This window comes from Rattus norvegicus, chromosome 12 (genome assembly GCF_021556685.1).
Source record: "Rattus norvegicus strain SHRSP/BbbUtx chromosome 12, alternate assembly SHRSP_T2T, whole genome shotgun sequence".
NCBI classification, from domain to species: domain Eukaryota; kingdom Metazoa; phylum Chordata; class Mammalia; order Rodentia; family Muridae; genus Rattus; species Rattus norvegicus.
The window spans coordinates 32171873-32192021 of record NC_141545.1 but is presented as its reverse complement, the minus strand read 5'-3'; the positions used below and the strand labels follow the sequence as shown (position 1 = coordinate 32192021).

General features: G+C 47.3%; 1 protein-coding gene across 19 annotated transcripts in view; it reads right to left on the bottom strand.

The window, feature by feature from the left end:
* Auts2 (activator of transcription and developmental regulator AUTS2) overlaps nucleotides 1-20149 on the bottom strand; it is a 1090556-nt gene that overhangs the window by 20012 nt on the left and 1050395 nt on the right. For 6 of the 19 annotated variants that reach the window (XR_015633985.1, XM_087578369.1, XM_087578355.1 and 3 more), the window contains 7 exons: nucleotides 17785-18038; nucleotides 15242-15483; nucleotides 13494-13538; nucleotides 8905-9000; nucleotides 4423-4494; nucleotides 3279-3308; nucleotides 995-1066 (listed from right to left, as the gene is read on the bottom strand). Coding sequence is in view for 17 of the 19 variants with exons in the window: in XM_087578369.1 (XP_087434495.1) it covers nucleotides 995-1066; nucleotides 3279-3308; nucleotides 4423-4494; nucleotides 8905-9000; nucleotides 13494-13538; nucleotides 15242-15483; nucleotides 17785-18038 (811 nt within the window). In the remaining 2 variants the exon portion in view is untranslated. 19 annotated transcript variants of the gene reach the window in all.

Below are 20149 nucleotides of genomic sequence, written 5' to 3'. Positions count from 1 at the left end.
TGGTGAGGACTTAGCATATTCTAGCCTACTGAAGAACTGCTGTTACAGGAAGAAGAGTGATTGTTCAATGTTCTTAATTATTATGGGCACAGTCAATGGGCACTCAGTGCCTTCAACTTCTTGCAGGGTAGAAATGATCACTTCTCCAAATCCATAATATGCAAAAGTATCTTTTTACATATTTTAAAAATATTTTAAATGTGTGTATATTTGTGTCTGAGTGTGTGTACGTGGGTACGTCCATGCAGGGGTGCCCTTGGAAGCTGCAGGGGTGCAGAGGACTCTCTGTAGCTGAAGTTACAAATGGTTGTGAGCCGCCTGGTATGGGTACTGGGAACTGAACCTGGGTCCTCCACAGGAGCAGTCAGACTCTTAACTGCTGAGTCATCTCTCTAGCCCCTCAATTTTATGTTAAAAACAAAGAAGCACAAAACCCGAAACTGGCTGGACGGAAAAGTTGGCTAGAAAGGGCAGCCACCACCAAGCCTGAGTACCCGTTTGATCCCCGAGACTCACATGGTAGAGGGAACTGACTCCTAAAAGTTGTCCTCTGGGGTGTGTGTGTGTGTGTGTGTGTGTGTGTATGTGTGTGTGTGTGATTGTGTGTGTGAGTGTGTGTGTGATTGTGAGTGTGTGTGATTGTGTGTGTGTGATTATGAGTGTGTGTATGTGTGTGTGTGTGTGATACTTGTTTTAGTGTTTATGGCTTTCCTTCTTGTGGAGGACCTGAGTGTGATTCCTGCCAACCATGTCCTACCACCCAGGACCTGCAACTCCACCTTCAGGCAAACCTTTTGTCCGAGGCAGATGTACACATAAATAATACACTAATAAATTTTAAAAAGGAAAGAAAAAGAACAAAAGAAGATAGGTGAGCCATTGACACTTCCTGCCTGTAAGAATCGGGTCTTCAATGTCATCCTCAGCTACAAACCAAGCCCCACACTCATGAGCCTGGCCCTGCCCAGCTATGACCAAAGAGTCACACACTCACCTTGACTTTTTGTTGGTGGTGGTAAATCTGCCAGGCGATATGCACGTGCATGGCGCACCACTTTCCTGGTTTCTGGAATGAGAAAGAGTCGCGGGGTCAGAAGGGAGACACATCCGGAAGCCCACCTTTCTTCTGTCTCCCCGAAGCTCCCTGCAGCTCTGCACTATGGGGACTTCCATGTCATGAAAACCGGAGAGCTCTGTGCCAACCAAATGCAGCTCTTCCAAGTTCAAGCACGAGGGAGTCAGAACCCGCATCCCCCTGTCCCATGTGGGTCTGAGTCAACAGCTCCTTTACAAAGCAGTCCTCTGCCAAGGACAATATGGCCAAGACCCGACTCTCTCTGTGAGGCCTGTCTTCTCCAGTGCCAGCAGGCAGGCCCACCTAACAAATGCTGTCAGCTAACAGGCACATCAGCTGTCCAGAAAAGGTAATTAGGGAATGTCTGTGGGCCGAACTAAAACAAGAGAGGGGACTAGGCCTCCGGAGTGGTGCATGGAAATTTGTCACCTTCTTACTGCAGTCTGGCAACCTCGCATGTTGCACTGAGAGCCACTAACGTGTGTGTGTGTGTGTGTGTGTGTGTGTGTGTGTGTGTGTGTGTGTGCTTATTCTCTTCTAGTTAAATGAAGAGAAAAGTCAGAATGAGGGGCTGAGAGCTGAGGAGGAAGGGGTCTCTTCCTTCCTGCAGGGACCAGTTCTCTCTTCTGCCACCGGAAGAGCATGTGTCAATCTGTGTGGCGCTTCTGCTTCTTTTCTGCTCAGCACTGCGTGTTCTTGCTGCTCATTCGTTAAGCACCGCAAGGGTGAGAAAGTCCCGCCCCGCTCTTCAGCAGCAAATGACGGACGGAATAGAATTACGGGTTGCTTGGGATCCCAAATATCACACCTGTCTCAGGCTGGTGAAGAAGGGGGGGTGGAGATGGCTAATACTAGGGGGGTGGGTCGGGGAAGCAGGACCCAGAATCACCCAGGAGACAAGAGGCCAGGCACACCCATGAGAGATTATCTAGATGCAGTTAGCCCCTGGACAAGCTTATGAAGGATTAGGTGTTTCAGTTAACTGAGGCAGGAGGACCCAGGGTAGATAAGGACAGCGCTGTTCACTGGATGGGTTCTATAATGAACGGAAAGCAAGCCTGAGTCCATCTCTCTCTGCTTCTTACCAACTGCCTCAAGTTCTTGCCACCTACAGTTTCCCGCCATGATGTACCACAACCTTGAACTGTGAGTCAAAATACACCCGTCTTTAAGCTTGTCACTAAGAAATACCTAAGACAGGGCTTATGTGACAGTCAACAGCAGGAACTGGATCACTGAACCCCTGCCATCTGTTTTCTAAGTCAGCATGTACCCAGAGGGTCACCTGCTGGCCAGACTCTGACCTCTGGAACATTCTACTGTTGTTATAGCATCTTTCCCATCCTTCCCTGGGAGATAGGTTGAATGAGGAAGGTACACGTCACTTAGCATTGAGTGCTGTGTGTGAAATAACCAGACCCAAGAGAGACTAACTACAGCCAGCCTATGGCTTGTCCTTCCCCTTGCCCGTTATCCCAGCATAATGGGGGTGGGGGTGGGGGTGGGGTGTTTGTTGAAGGTTGAATCGGGTAGCTCACAAGTTCAAAGCCAGTCAGAGGAAGAGCAAAACCTTGTCTCACAACAACAGCCTGACCTAGGCTGTCCATTACATTTAAAACAAATAAATAAATAAAAATTAAAAAATATATATATGCATACACACACATATATATACATACATATATATGTATGTGTGTATATATACATATATATGTATGTGTGTGTATATATATATATATATATACATATATATGTCTATCCATCTATCTATCTATCTAGCGAATTATGTGTGTGCCTGTGTGTGGGTATGTGTGTGTGCAGTACCCACAAGGGCCAGAAGATGGCGCTGGATCCCCTGGAGTTGGACTTATGGAAGGCTATTAGCTCCTCAATATGAGCACTGGGAACCAAACTTGGATCTTAGGCTGGAACAGCAAGTGCTTTTAACTCGAGAGCGATCTCTTTAGCCCTTTATCAGTTACATTAATGGAAAACCCAGTGGCCCGGCTTCCTCCAGCACTCAAAAGGGGAAAAATCCAAAGGCCACTTCTTATCTCCCTGCCTGTGAAGCCAGGCAGCGTTGGCTACTACCACTGACATTCCCTCCGGTATCTCTCCGGCTGAGCCCCTGCTACTGACTTGTGTTTTTAACCCGCAGAGAGTCAGAGGTGGCAGAAACAGTTCTAGAAGAAGCTCTTCTTACCCTTAGCATGGGTCTGAAAGGATCTGTCAACTGTGAAGAGAAAATGACAACTCGGTTACATGCCTGTCACTCAAACAATTGCCCTAATTAACAAATTTGTAGTGCTTCATTAGGAGGGGAAATTAAAATGTTAGAATTTTACTTTTAAATGAAGCCCTTCTAGAGAATAATTAACCCATTTCCACACCATCCAAAGTACCAAGCGTCCCCCTCCCCCACCTCGGGAGCCTCAGAACATGCACGGTGACGAGTCCCCCACACAAGTTTTACCAGCAGAGATGGGCCCTATGCCAGCATGACTTGCAGGTGACCTGCACCATGGGGGTCCCCATTTTGACTGGCTCTGCTGCGGGCCACTCTATGGGGCTTAGAGAGAGTAGTCCTCAGACCACAAAATGAAGGGTGACATGGAGGGGACTTCTGGGAATGTCTGTCTTGTCCAGACCCTGCAGACCCAAGCTGTCTTTACAACATCCTGGCTTCATGAGTTAACCGAGGGCGTAACCGCTTGCAAAACAACAACAACAAAAAAGTCCACTAAAATAAAAACAGCTCGGAGGGTAGCTTTATAAGGGACAGTCGCCTCTCTACCGTGTGGCTTTGCCTTCTGGTTTAAAGGCAGGCATAGCATCGACTATGAATAAATAACATGACGGGGGCATGAGGGAAATTTTATTTAGCTCTACGGCACGCTTCATCTGTAAGAGCAGAGTGGTCCAGTAACTTCCTGACCTCAAACAAGACTGTAGGGTGTGTGTGTGTGTGTGTGTGTGTGTGTGTGTGTGTGTGTGTGTGTGTGTGTACCTAACTTTCAGGAGGGAAGTGCTGAGTACTTTTCTGCTCAGGGGATTCTATGGTGATTTCTTTTGTGACAGAGAGATATAAGCAGCTGGAGACAGGACCAGTCAGAGGGAAGGCAGTCACGCTGGTGGCATTCAATTTTTGGGCTCAAAAGATCTTTTTTTTTTGTCCTAGCCAAGTCATTATCCTTTGTCATTCATGCACTTGGGGGGCTGTGACTTCTACAAGGAACAGGCATTTTCTCACATAAGCATCCAGGGTAGGAGCACCCGGGTGGGCCCCAAAGGGCACCCTTTGTGATGCCCTTGGTATTACCTGTAACCAAGCCTCACTTTGCACGTACCCTTGGGTCCTTTTGGAGCAGAGTGTGTGGGACTGTTCCGGGCCGGGCAGCCACATCGATAGGATTGGATGTCTACAAATGAATTAGACCACGGCTTAGGACGCACAGAAAAGCAAGTTCTGTTCTTACAGAGTAGCAGACACGAAGCATTCTCTCCTTTATCTTGTTCTGGACTTTTACATTTTTATCTCTGTGTACGTGTGTTGTATATTTATGTTTGCAATCCAGAGATTGATGCATGGTGTCTTCCTCAAATGCTTTCCACCCTGGTTTGTATCAAGGCAGGGTCTCTCTGAAATGGAAAGCCCTGGCTAGCTAAGCCCACAGTCATGGGGATCCTTTCTTCTCCATCTCTGTAGAGCTGGGACGACAAAAGTACCCACACTGGACTGGGGGGTGGGGATGGGAGAAAGAGCTGGGATGGGAGACCCAAGAGCAGCCCACAGAACAAAGAACTCCTTATCCTTATGGATGTTAGTGGGAAGGGGTGTCTGAGCTCGCAGGCGTAGGGCTTGTATGTGAGGTTAGCACATGAGGGAAGGTACTAGATAGGACCTGCAGCTCTCGTTTGGGGCTGGAGGGGTGGCTCAGCAGTTAAGAGTCCTTGCTGCTCCCGTAGATGAGCTGGGTTCAATCCCCAGCATCCACATCAGAGGGCTCACAACTGCCTAGAACTCCAGAGGGATGCGACGCCTTAAGGCTCCTTGGGCATTTCATTGGCATGCACAGACAGAGACTTGCGATTTAAGGAAAAAAGAATTAGCCTTAAAAACAAAAAAGGCTAGAATTTCGAATACTAATCCCACTGTCTCGCCCTACCAAGGGGTGTGCTAGGATCTCACCAGGTTAGGCAAGGTGCTAGATAAGACGATGCAGGTGAGTCCCACTTTAGGATCGAAGAAGCTACAGGGGCAACTTTTGTCCTCTTCCCTTTGGCCCACACCCCTAACCGCCTCTGGTTTTCTTTTATCACTCTCATCTTCTCCCCTGCTTTACCACCAAACACTGAAAGAATCACTCAAGTTCATGTGAGTCGCATCTTTCAGGAAGGTTGGCGGGGCTGTTTGGACACTAAGATCCCCGGGTATCTTAACTGGGAGGCAGTAATGAGAAAGGGTACGCGGCAATCGCTCCTCAGTGATGGACGAAATGGGATAAGAGACCCTGATTTAGGGACGACATAGATCTCCTACTAAATTCTGTGGCTGTTCTTGCAACCCCATCACCATACTTAACTATCACTAATATTAACCGCATGGCTAGACATTTCTCTTCTGAATCCACAGCAATCAAAAACTGTACTTCAAAGGGGAACATTTACTAATGCCTGGAGAGGTTTTTTTTAAAAAATAGTAGGTTTTCTCGTTTCTTCGTTTCTGGTTGTTTTCTTTTGAGATAAGGGCTCTTACTACGTAGCCCTGGCTGGCCTGAAATCTGTTTGCTACGTAGACCAGGCTGGCCTTGAACTCAGAGACCTGCTTGCCTCAGCCTCTCAAAGTACTAAGAGTGAATCACTGCTCAGCTAGAGAAGCTGTTTTTCTCTTTTTAAAAAACTAGAAATGTACATATTATATATATATATATATATATATACATACATACATACATATATAATATATATATACACATATATAAAATACATGTATTTGTCTGTTGAATTGTGTGTCTGTCTGTCTGTCTGTCTGTGTGTGGGCACATGTGGAGGTCAGAGGGCAACTTGCAGGAATCAGTTCTCTCCTTCCACCATGCCCCAGCTCAACTCCCTAGGCTTAGTGGCATGTAGCTTTACGTCCTAAACTGCTTTCCCAGCCTCTAGTGGCTTTTGAAACTTTGTGTGTGTGTGTGTGTGTGTGTGTGTACAGATGTTACAAGTCACAGAAGCGAAAGTCAGAAGGCAACTTGTAAGAGCCAGGTCTCTCCCTTCCACCATGTGGGTTCTGGGGATGGAACTCAGGGTGGGTGGCTAGCGCCTTTCCCCACTGAGCTATGGACCGGAGCTATGGACCGGTCGTTATTTTCCTTAAGAAGCTACAATCTGTAAGGATCCCTCACATTAGAGGTTAACCCATCGGGGAACGGGGGAGAAAAGCTCAGGTTGAGGCATGAAGCTAGCCTACAAGAAGTGTGGAAAGAGAGCGAGAGCAAGAGAATAGAAGAAAAGCAATCAGCTGCTGTACAACTAACAATTAAGCTGCAGTTGTTAACAGCCTGATTTGCATACATATGAAGAACTCCGATAATGAACAGCAATCTACATATTCAATCAGGAAGATGGCCTGGAAAGGCTCATTTCAACACCGAGAGACACTTTCTTGCCCAGATGTAGTTTGTGGTGTGATTGGATAATCGCAAGTGAGGGAAATGGTCTAATTTATTAAATGACCTACCAGTCTGCTTGGGGACGCACGGGAGATTTGTCTCAACCTAGCGGGGACAGACCAGGGTCTGAGGGATTACCGAGGAGCAAGGAAAAAGAGTCTAAAATTCACCACCACTTGCTGCGGCCATTATAAAAGCCCTGTGCACACAGACCCTGGCCTTTAAGTTGCAGTTCCGTGCGCGTGAGGGGGATTTCAGAGATGTAGCATCCGACCCCTAACGCCTTTTTAATTTCCCTGTTTCTGGTTTTTATGGCAACACGGCTTTGAAAACGCAATGCGTTCAGTGCGGGAGGCTCTGGTCTCAAACTGCTGCTTTAGCTTAAGAATGGGAATGGGAGGTGGGGAGGGGCAGAAACTGAACCCCACACAGCACAAGAGCTCAGCTAAGTGTGGCTGGTCACTGGAGAGGCATACATACTTCACTTTAAAAATTAGTACCTGAGTAAACTAAGGGATTTAAATACTATTTTCTATTCTTCTGATGTGGTTGTGATTAAACTAGAGACTTTTGTACGCTAGGCAAGCGGTACGTGTCGAGACACGCTCCCCCAACCCCTCACTGGGGTTGTCTAGGGAGATACTCTACTGCTAAGCCACACCCATGGTTCGGCCACAGTAGATCTTTTAAAGGGAAAGTGCTATCAAAGGACTTTGGAATCTTGACCTCTATGGGTAACAGAACCTGTGTTGACGTGGATGGTGTTCTCCAGGTAGAAAATAACTTAGTTCTTACTAAGAACAAAAGATGGATGAATGTCAAGGGGTAGGGGAGCTTAGTGGTTAAGAGCACTTGTTACTCGTGCAGAGGACCTGGGGTTGGTTCCCAGCACAAGCACGTTAGCTCACAAGCAGCCATCATTCCAGTTCTAGGAGATCCGACCCCCTCTTCTGGAGCAGTACCAGGCATGCACAGGGAACACATACATGCATGTGGGCAGAACGTTCTGGGACGAGCAGAGAGGGAGAAAGAGTACAAATAACGTATAAGCTTTTGCCTCGCCACCTGCAGGCACACTGTGTGCACAGATGCAGTGAAGGACAGAGAGTAAACAGGAAAAAAAAATCTTTCTCAGACTAAAGGAACAGAAAACAACTTTAATCTGGGAACATCTATCCCCCTTGACCACTAAAAAAAACCCACCAACACCTCAACTTTGCACGTTTGTCTGCGATGCGCACCTCAAAGGCAAGTTGGCATTTCTACCACTTAATATTTAGTAGTGTTTCCTCCAAAGAAACGCCCTTTCCTTCGGTGGTATAGACATGGGGGAAGTTGCTCTGCTCCCATAAATAACGCTTCGCTCACGTTCCTTGTAACCTTAGTTAAGACCAATGGTTTCTGGGAGGTAGGGTGGAGAGGAGAAAGGATCAGTGGAGTGGGAGGAGGACAAGAGGTAAGTGTCAAAGTATACTATATTAAATGTATGGAAAAGACATAATGAAACCCATTACTGGTTATAATTAATACAAGCTAATGGGAAAACTTATTTAAAGAAATGTCCATAGTTTTGGAAGGAGATATATATATCCTTCCATATATATATATATATACACACACACACACACACACACACACACACATATATGTATATATGTGAATATATATATGTATATATATATATATTAAGATTTGGTTTTATCTTATTTATGTATATGTGTTGGTCAATGTGTGTATGTCATATGCATGTGAGTATTCACAGAGGCCAGAAGAGGGCATTGATTGGATTCCCCTAGAGCTGGAGTCCCAGGAAGTTGTGAGCTGCCTGACCTGGGTGCTGGGACTTGAACTTGGGTCCTCTGCAAAAGCCAAAAGCACTTATGCCACCAGCCATTCCTCCAGCCCCTCTTCTGCACATTTGGAAGAGTACGGGAAACTTAGCTCAACTGTAACTACATGGGGCCCTGGCAATGGCAAATTTCATCTCTGTTTGGATCTAAAACTCAATGGACCAGAAAAGAGAAAAGTCTCGTTCGACTCCCCACGGTCCCTTTGGGTGTGTGGACTCATCGCTGTAGGCAAGCAGGTAGCCAACCCCCCCGGCGTGCCTAGCCTGGCCCTCCACTGAGGCAGATAGCCATGTCTTCACTCGGAGGTTCTTACCTTCGGCTGGAATGCTCCTTGAAGTGAACCGAAAGGGCCCGTGGGTGGGATCATGGGGGGTATACCCGAGACGGCAGGAGGATAGGAGTGGAAGAGCTGTAGCCAAAGGCGGGGAGGGATTAAAAAAAAAAAAAGGTTTTAGTAGGGGGGTCACGTGATATGTCCCAATTCCCATAGAAAGACATCGACATTAGCAAGTCAGCCAATCTCAGTATGATGCCATTAGCCAAGCTATGATGAGATGAACACACAGATGCGCCATGAATGTTTAACGAAAAAAAGTTAAAAAGTAGTTCAGAATCAATCGGCCAACAAATGATGTCCCCGATGAGAACATCATTAGAGAGAGAGAGAGCTTTGCTAATTATTAATCAAGAAATCACATAGAAGCCCTCCATGCATAGCGAAAACAGGAGGGGATGCTAAGCACAACAAGACGCCCGGAAAATTACAAGTGAATTGGGACAAAAAGAAAAGGACCAAGAAAGAGAAGACAAGGTCTTTACAAGGGCCAGGGTTTTTATATCGTTGAAACTTGATGAGTTTTAAATGAATTGAGATGTCTGGTGGTTCGAGGAAAGAGACTATCCACAATCCTTGCTTCATTAGGTCGTTCTAGAAGTGGCATTTCCAGAGGACAATTTAATCCCCTCATCTAGAAATGATGATGGATATTTGTGCAGAGTTAAATGGCTCGGTCTACATTTTAAATGGGACTGCCAGTTTTCAGACAGTCTGAAAAGGATCAGCCAGTGTGGTCTCCCATCACTGACCATTAGAAGCAACGGAGGAAAGGAGGGAGGTCCGGGATGCCATGTTTCAATTTTAACTTCCTCCTTTCCCAGACTTTCAGACACTCAAGGCTCCAGTGTATTTACACACAAAGCAGGAGTCCTCTGGCCGCTTTTCATTGTGTAAACTGCTCAGGGAACAGACTTGTTGGAAGGGAGGGGCTGAGCTACCTATGTGATTCTGTGTCCTAATGAAGTTGGGGGGGGGGGGAGTCTTAATGAAGTGTGAGTCTTCTGGACTCACAGCTTACAAAGCACAAACAATAGCAGGGTTTGGGATGGGGGGGAGGGGCAGGGCAAAATAAAAAGACAGAGTAACCAAAGGCAGCAGAAATGCCTCAGTCCTTGAAAAAGTCTTATTCCGGGGCTGGGGATTTAGCTCAGGGGTAGAGCGCTTGCCTAGCAAGCGCAAGGCCCTGGGTTCGGTCCCCAGCTCCGAAAAAAACAAAAAAACAAAACAAAACAAACAAACAAACAAAAAAAAAACAACAAAAAAAAAAAAAGAAAAAGTCTTATTCCTCTGACTCTAAGATAAAGCTTATCATATGGCATTTAAGCAACCTCCCCAGTCTCACTGCTGACCAGTAAGTAAAAAAAAAACAAAAACAAAAACACAGTAACAAGATTCCCTTAACAATGCTCTAAGCTAGCTGTTTTCAGTAATGACTCAACTTCACACTCTGTAACCCTAGCTTTGGAGTACGTGACGTTTTCGGCTGCTCTCTGTTTCGTTTTGCTCTCTGCAAAGATACCACGAACTTTTCCACACTAATTGATATTGAACTAAATCCACTTAAACAGCGATTGCCAGCCAAGTACCCTCATTTAAAGCTACTTTTAAGTCTAAAATTGTGTTTCAGCTACTTGAGTGCATCTTAATTTGCCTTATAACGTCCTTAATCCCCAAAAGCAGGGGAGACTACTTCATAGATTAACCACTATCGCTAATATTATGAAATAACTCTCCCCCAGTACGCTGCAGAAAGTGGAGTAATTAAATACATGCTGTATTAAAACACTCAGCTTTCTACGACTCTGCCTCCAAGTGGTCCTTTCCTCTCTAATGGTTACAATTAAAAAAGAAAAATGGGAAACCCATTCCCCTCTCCTTCCCTGTGTTGCAGACCTCTTAGAACAGAAATATAGCTCACTCCTGCCCCTTGTCTAAGAGCTTGAAATGTCTCTGTCATAAAATAGAGTCTTCTCAGACAGCTAGGAAGGCTCTAACATTGGGGTCTCAGGAACCAGCCTGGACCACTCGCTGAACACGTGACACATTTTGTTAGCATGATTTCATTAGCTGGTCTCTCATTTATTTCTACTTAATATTTATCGTGTGTTTGGCGCGCAGATATGTTCGTTAAGAGATATTCTGTCTAGAAATTATTGTAGGTTTTCTAGAAATTTTATTATTGTTATTATAGTAGAATATATTATTATTATCATTATTACTATTATAAGTGGTGGAGGACATGATTCATGTAGGGGGTGTGGCTGTCAAGATGTAATAAATTAGTTCTCTTTCACTTTTACGTAGGTCCTCGAGATTGATCTCGGGTTAGCAAGCTTGCATGGTAACAAACATTTTTACTCACTGAGCCATCTCCTCAGCCTGTCTGCCTTGTTTTGTGAGACAGGGATATGGGGCTGGCCAGTTAGGCTAGGCTATGCTGGCTGGCCAGTGAATCCCAGGAATCCTCCTGTCTCCACCTCCCCAGTGCTGGGATAAGAGTATGTCTCATCATGCCTCGTGAAGGCTTTTTCACTTGGGTTCTGGGATCTGAACTCAGTCCCTCATGCTTGTGAAAGACCAAGCCATCTCCCCAACCCCTGACCTTTCATGTAAATCTGCAGAGCAGTGAGTAAGGACAAACTACACTGTGTGTAAGGCAGGCACCCTCAAAGAGGAAACCCACAGATTTATTGAATTCTCACTGTCATTGCTAAAATGTTTTTGTCCAGAGTGGATCTCACGGGGACTGAGTAACCTATATATTTTTCTCCCCCTCCTACTACTTATTTTTCTTTCTGTGTATGTATGCGTGTGTGTGCACACACATGCCTGAGTGCAGTACCTGTGGAATCCAGAAGAGGGAGCTGTATCCCCTGGAGCTGGAGTTACAGGCAGTTAGGAGCCACCCTATCTGAGTTCTGGGCATTGAACGCTGGTCCTTTACAAGAGCAGCAGGGACTCTTAACCACCAACCTGTCTGACAGGGTCATGGCTGACCTCAAGTTCCCTATGTAACTCGAGGATGACCTTGAACTCTTGACCCTGTTACCTCTATGTCCAACTTCTGGAGACACCTGTGTGCCGTACCATGCCCGGTTTTATCCTGTGCTGAGCATGAAACCCAGGGCTTCGTGCATATTAGAAGCCCTCTTCCTTGGGTCAGTTCTGAAGGCCTCTAGAGAGGAAACAGTTCCAATCAGTATCTAGTATCTTCTAGTCTAGATGTCTCAGCTGCACCCTTGCATAGTGAGCAGTGTGCATGTATCTAAGTTTGAGTGAATTCAGCCTTTCCTGGTGTTTTAAGGAGTGCTACAACTGTAGTGTTGAGACGGTGCTGTCTAATGAAGCAACCTGTACACTTGATCAACAATTACTAATCTTCCCAGTTTTTTGCTTTAAAGATACAAATTAACCCGTAAGCACAGAAACCAGAGGAGTTTCAGATCGAAAAGGATGCAGTATTCACCCCATAATCAAAATATCATAGTCAAATGGTCAGAACTCTGTATAGCGAAGCTCTTGTCCCGTGGCTCACCGTACAACTCAGGTCAGTAGCCATCTATATCCTGGGATGCACACTCTAAATTACACAAAGTGGAACTGCTTCTCAGATGAAGAGAGTCTAAAGAAGAAAATAACATTTTCCCCATTTTAAGGCTTTTTATGTGCTTGCTTTGGTTTGGGGTTTTTTGTTTTTTCTTTTCTTTTCTTTTCTTTCCCTCCCATCCTTCCTTCCTTCCTTCCTTCCTTCCTTCCTTCCTTCCTTCCCTTAGAGAGAGGGTCTCAGGAAGCCCAAGGCTGGCCTTGAACTCTCGATCCTCTGGCTTCCACTTCCCAAGTGCTGTGCGGACAGGTGCGTTCCACTGTGTCTAGCTAAGACCTTTTTAAAATTAACCAACGTTTTTAATTGTCCAATTGGAACAAAGTCTGCCTAGCAATCTGCCTATGTGGAAGAGGGTTCTGTATTTAGTCTAGAAGGGAAGAAAAATCCACTTCTTAAAGAAGAGTGGTTCAAAATAAAAGGAATGGTTTATTGATAGGATTCAAACCAGGAGTTCTGGGTTCCTAGCCTCTCAAATGACTGAAATCTGCGTCTTCATACTCTGAGGCAGTAACAAGTGTGAGTGCCTACCCCGTCTTTTAGAGAAGTGTTTTCTTTCAGATGGCTTCAGAGAGTTCCAAAATGGGGCAACGCTGACAACTTCCTGTCGTTTCGCCTCTGTGAGACAGGGTCCTACATAGCCCAGGCTGTCTTTGAACTAGCGCTATGTAGCAAGGACCACCTCAACCCCTGACCCTCCCACCTTTGCTTCTCCGGTTTGGGGCTAACGGGCTGAGGCCCCGAGGCTGGCCCGCCGATGATCTTTTGATCTGGAAGATGATACTGCATCGCCACCCAAAGCACAAATGGCATTGCAAGCACGCACCCCGCATGATAAAGGAGCGATGGGGTGACTCTTGCACAGATGACAGGGAGGGCTACCAGGAGCTTACTCATCTGTGGCAAGAGCACTGGAAATGGGAAAGGCGTTACGACACATGGGTAGCACAGCAGTAGGACTCACACTATGCCGGTAGAATGGGTCAACTTTGGTGGGGTATTTGTCAAACTGCAAAGGGATCAAAGCAAAAGCTAGTTACTTGACCTGCACGTTCCGGCCGCCGCCCCCTCCAGGAGACTGTGACCCCACTAAGACAAGCTCCCATGCCAACCTCACGGGGCACGGGAAGCAAGCCTGAGCTCCCAACGAGAAGCACCCGCAATTAACTGAAAGGCCGAGTGGTTAAGTCCACCCAGTGTGCCCCACTCCTCGGGACCCCTGGACGCTACATTTGGGGACTGGCACAAGGCAAACCACCGAAGTGGAGCAAATAGGCAGTTACCCAGATAAACCATCATCCCACCTGTGCTGGCCATTGTACGTCAATCTGGCACAAGCTAGGGTCACCTGAGAGGAGGGAGTCTCAAGTGAGAAAAATGCAACTAGAAGATGGGCTGTAGGAAAGCCTTAGGGGCTTAAATTAGCGACTGATGGAGCACGGCCCAGCCCTTTGTGGGTGGTGCCACCCTGGGGCTGGTGGTCTGGGATACTATAAAAAAGCAGGCTGAACAAGCCACGGGGAGCAAGCCAGTAAGCAGCACCCCTCCATGGTCACTGCATCAGCTCCTGCCTCCAGGTTCCTTCTGCGTTTGAGTTCTTGCCTTGGTTTCCCTCACTGGACTATGACTCTGGATACGTAAGCCAAATAAACCCCTTTCCTCCCCCAAGTCGATTTGGTCATGGTGTTTCATCAGAGCCATAGGAACCCCAAGACACCATGTAGTTCATGCCAAGAACCAACTTCCCTCTGCCTCAGAGGCATGTTACAGCACAAAATACTGAGTTGTTTGGGGTAGGTCTTGGAGCCTTGCCTCTGAACAGAGGAAAAATGAAAAAATATGTATGTGGGGGCGTGGGGTCTGTGCACAAGTATTCAGGTACCCATGGAGACCAGAGGAGGGTGCAGGATCCCCTGCAGCTAGAGTTATAGGTGTTGGGAGCTGTACAACCTGGAGGCTGGGTCCTCTGCGAGAGCAGTGATGCTCTTAACCACTGAGTCACCTCTCTAGCCCCAAGTATCCCCTTACATGTTAAAGGTTAGCAGTCACTGCTGTGAGCAGCCCTCTCTCTCTCTTAGAATTCTACAGTGCCATTCACTAGTACTCCCGGTATTTAATTCTCCACACGTGTGCCAGTCCCCAGACAAGACAAGGAGAGCTATGTCGCTGTTCAGTTGTATCTCTGTGGGGCACGTCAGTCCCTGATGCCTGCTTGCCATTAGACATAGCCTAAGGTTAGGGTGCTGTGTCGTACAATAACAAGAAGTATGGCAGTTCTAGAAAAACGGGGGGGACATAGGTGACCAAGGCAGAGGTAAGACCCAGAATGGTCATCCTCCCAACTGGCCCCTTGCTTCTCTCCTCTTCATCCCCAATCTTTTCTAGCATTTCCACATTGGAATTAAACCTTTTTAGATCTGAGGATTACCCAGCATGCACAAGCAAACATAACAACCCTTTAAGAAGTCAATAAGGCTTCATTTGAGTGTTTTGAAGGCACCCGGAATTAACTCTATTCAGTGCTGGCAATGGCCATCTAGAAAAAAACGTCCCCACTCTGGTGCTCTAGAACCAGAGTTCCGTGGCATAGACGGACAAGACCTAAGGGATGCTCCCCCACCATTCACAGTCACCACTCCCCATCCCCTCTCCAGTGTCTCCCAATGCCCATGCCAACCCCCGAGCCAAGCTGCATGCTCTACTTATCCTCACATTTCTGCCTGGGGTACGCACCATGGGAGGTGCTGGCGTCGGCATGATGGCAGTGGGTGGGATGGCGTGGGGGAACGGTGTGAAGGTGTGCTGGTGCGTGTGCTGGTGCGTGTGCTGGTGCTGATGTTGGTGTTGATGGAACTCGGTCCGCAGGTAGGGTGGAGGGCCCAGGGACGCCCCTCGGTCGGCACTCTGGGAGGCCAGGAAACGCGTGTTCAGTTCCTGCCTCAAGATATCTTGTTCTGGAAAAGAAGGAAAAGGGAGATGTTGGTGGTGACGCGTTTTCTCTCAGAACAGGACATCCTGGCTACAGGCACGTCCAGTGTGCATACCACATGCAATGCAGCACAGGAGAGCTATGAATGTGGCCCGACACAGAATCATTAACCTACTTCATGCATTATGAGGTTGTTTTGTTTTGCTTTAAACTGAGGAAGAGGCTCATGTACCCAGAATAACTTTGAACTCCCTAAGCAGCAGAGCATGACCTTGAACTCCTGATCATCTTGCCTCTGCCTTCTGAGCTCTGGGACTACAGTCTTGCACCACAGACATGATTTTATGTAGCGGTAGGGATGGGGGGACCCAGGGCCTTGTGTGTGTGTGTGTGTGTGTGTGTGTGTGTGTGTGTGTGAGAGAGAGAGAGAGAGAGAGAGAGAGAGAGAGAAATCTGACTGTGCAGCTCCCCAGAATGAACTCTATAGGTAACAGCATCACGCTATAATGTCAGAGAGCTGGGCTACACCTATAAGGACCAGAGCTATGCGATAGATGGAGGACACAGGGATGAAGACACAGTACTTGGGACACACAGGGATGGAGCCAGGCCCCGGATCAAGAGGCACAACAAGTGGAATAGATCAAGGCTGGCTCTCAGTCTATGACAAGTTCAATACATCGTCTCTCAATCCCATGTCTAAAAGGCAAGCTCAGCCACTACCGGCCTGGCCTGCTTAGTGAGTTCTGGGCCAGTGAAAGACTCAAAACAATGACGACACACCAACAACACACAAAAACACCTCACTAAAAACAACAAAAACAAGGTATGTGATTGTGCCCTGAGGAGTAACACCCACAGTTGACAGTCTTGCTTCTACTCTTGGGTAAACACATGTATGTACACACACACACACACACATTCTCTCTCTCTCTCTCTCTCTCTCTCTCTCTCTCTCTCTCTCTCTCTCTCTCTCTCTAATACTATGGCACCTTGAGACACACCAGTCATTATTATTATATATGTGTTAATACCTCCAAGTTCCCATACCTTCTTCAAGGACTGGTAAAGCCCTATGACGTGGTGGCCAGACCAGATCAACATAAGGGCGCAGGTTTGGTTAATACAGCCAGGAGAAAAGAACACTAAAATCCGACACTAGGTCGGTCCATCTGTGTTTATGTTTTGTGTGTGTGCGTGCTCATGTTTGCGCATGTGTGAGGTACATGTGTGTGGAGGCCAAATGTCAACTTCAGTGTCATTCCTCAGTTGGGCAGCATGTTTCTTTAAACACATATTTAGGGGAGTGTGTCTTCTCCCATCCTGAGAGTCCCAGTGATGGAAGTCAAGTGGCTAGCCCATGGGGCAAGTGCCTTTACCTACTGAGCCATCTCAATGACATCAGCTTGTCCTTGAGACAGTCTCTCATTGGCCTGTACGTCACCAAGGTGACTAGACTGGCTGGCCGGTGAGCCCCAGAGTTCCCTCTGTCTCGATCTCTGCTATGCCGGGATCACAAATGTATACCACCTTCCCTGTCTTTTTTATGTGTTTTAAGGGCTGACCTGAGGGCTTCAGGTTTGCAAGGTAAGCCCTATATTGAGATTTTCTCCTCGGCCTCAGTGTGTCTGTCTTTCAAATTCTGGGGTGTAGTGTCACCGTAACAAAACATAAGGAGAGCCCTGACTGGAGAGATGGCTCAGCAGTCAAGAGCACACGTTGCCCTTGTAGAGAACCAGAGCTGAATCTAAACACCGAGTCAGACAGCTCACAATCACTTGTATCTCTAGCGCCATGGGATCTGATGCCCTCTTCTGGCCTTTTTGGTTTCCTACACACATTTGAACGTGGCGCACACGCACACGCGCACACACACACACACACACTTCTAAACACATAAAAATTTAAAATAATAAAAATAGACATTAATAGAAAGGGTCCTATTTGACAAGGGAAACCCCTACACCAAGACACAACCTAAGATCCTGGGGCAAAAGACACAGGCCTGAAACTGTTGCCACAGCTTAAATGCGTCTTAGAGCACATGACATCCAGGTTTCGCTCAGTGATGACATCATAAAAAAGTGTGCTTGAGCCACTCCATTTTCTTGTTCAGCATCGACCTCTCCAGGGCTTTTGCAGGCAACTTAGAGGCACTGGTATTTACTTTTGCTGAACCTCGGCCACAGAAGACTTGAAGACTCAGGGGACGCATCCAAGAGGCGTGAAAACCATTATGTAATGCAGTCCCGTGGTGAGGTGACTAGCAAGGGGCACTGGGTATATATATATAGATGGGTTTGCCAATGAGACTGCCTCAACTCACCTGAGTACGTGCTCCCTGCGGGATGCCCTGGCACCTGCAGACTTCCGGACGTCAGCGGCGGGGGAGGAGGCAGAGCAGTGGGAGGGGCGAACATATTGGGGTGCTGTGAGTGGGCAGGGGGCTGGAGGGTGGGTGTAAAGCTGTGCAGGGGGCTGTGGTTGGGCAGGGAGAGGGGAAAGGGAGAGGCGGAGGGGTGGTGGGAGATGTGAGGAGGGGCGGGCTGGGTTTTGGCCGGGGTACTGCTTCTGCTGCTGCTGTCAGAAGGAAAAAGGAAATGGGGAGAAACGTCAGCGATTCCTTTTGTTGCTGTTCAGTTCTTACTCTCTTCTTCACTGCAGTAAAAGACATTTCTACTCTATTATTTTATTTATTTATACTCTTTATTTTCGGAGACAGCGTTTCATTTAGCTCAGGTTAGCCTCTGTCTCACAACTCGTGATCCTCATGCACCCATTGACCCACTGCTAGAAGCACAGCTGTGCACCAGGCAGTCAACTTTACACAGTGCTAAGGAAGGAACCCAAGATTTCATGCCCACTAAGCAAGCATCCTATCAAATGGGCTCGATCCCTTAGCTTTATTTTTAGGAAAGAAGGGAGGGAGGTGAGAGGGAGGGAGAGAGATGGGAAGGAGGGAAGGAGGGAGGGAGGGAGGGAGGGAGGGAGTCCTTGGCTGGTGAGATGGCTCACCGAGTAAAGGTTCTGGCCAACAAGTCTGATGGCCAAAGTTCAATTTCTGAGCCCACATGATAGAAGGAGAGAACTGAATCCTACAAGCTGCCCTGTAACCTCCATACCTGGCCCGTGTGTACTCATACATACAAACATAAACACACACAAATAAATAAATATATAAATGTAATTTTTAAAAAAATCCCACCTCCCTGCCTATAGCCACTCAACATGGCTGCCTTCCCCCTTCCTCTTCATCAATGCTCCCTGACACCCAGCAGCCTTGTGAACCATAGATAGCTGTGCCCCATCCTGGCTACTATACCCAGAAGCGGCCAGGAGCTGCTGTTCCATTTCTGGATGCACCCCTATTCCTCCTGCCTGGATCTTAGGACCCCTCTCACTTCTGCTGTGAAACATTCACCTCCACCATAGCCGGGTCCCAGTCTCCCACTTTCCATTGGCCACACTAGCAGCTGATATTAAGAAAGTGAGTTTTCTTACATACATTATATATGACGTAAATAAATATGCATGTGATATAATAAGACGATTTCCTGGGTTCTGCCTGCCTGCCACTGTCACCTTGGAAGTAAAGGCAGCACAAGTAAGGGGTTAGGCTAGGCATGGTTTCATCTCCTGTGCGATAAGTCTCTGGACAAAGAGGGGAGAGTCCATCAGGGTTAATTGAGATGGGAGGAGCTACTCTGAATGAAGGAGAAGCAAGCACCGCTTCATGGGCTGGGGGCCTGGACTGAAAACACAGGAGACAGTGAGCAGGGCACCAGCACCCACCTCTCTGCTTCCTGTGGATACAATGTAACAGCTTCCCCACCGTATACAATGTAACCACCGGCCACCCTTTCTTCCCTTCCAGGATGGACCAGACCCTCAAACTGAAAGCCAAAATAAACCCTTCCTTCTTTAGATTGCTTCTGTCCAGGATTTTGTCAGAACAACAAGAGAAGCAACTAACATATCACTTTTCTGAATCAGAAGATCACGAGATGGATCTGACTCTGTGGGTATCGCGTTATGGTTTGTATAGCACCGCCCAGGAAGTGGGACTATTAGAAGGCGGGGCCCTGCTGAGATAGGTGTGGCCTTGTTGCGGTAGGCATGTCACTGCAGGCCTGGGCTTTAAGACCCTCATCCTAGCTGCCCGGAAATCAGTATTCTGCTAGCAGCCTTCAGATGAAGACATAGAACTCTCAGCTCCTCCTGCACCATGCCTGCCTGGATGCTGCCATGATCCCACCTTGATGATAAAGAACTGAACCCCTGAACGTGTAAGCCAGCCCCAATTAAATGTTCTTTATAAAAGTTGCCTTGGGGGGTTGGGGATTTAGCTCAGTGGTAGTGCGCTTGCCTAGCAAGCGCAAGGCCCTGGGTTCGGTCCTCGGCTTCGGAAAAAAAAAAAGTTGCCTTGGTCCTTGGTCATGGTGTCTGCTCGTAGCAGTAAAACCCTAAGACAGAAGGCCTACAGAAAACAAAGGTGTCCCTAAACCATCCAAGTCATCTGCCTCCCAAAGGGAAGGCAGTAACAAATATGGAGTCTGGGGACCTTGAAGGATCTAGACCCCCGAGGCTCCTGTCTCCCTCTTCTTTATAGGCATCATTAGAGCAACTCTGTCGACTTTCCTTTGTGAGCCCTGATGAGGTTAAAAGGGAGCATGGCTTTCCACACAGGGCTT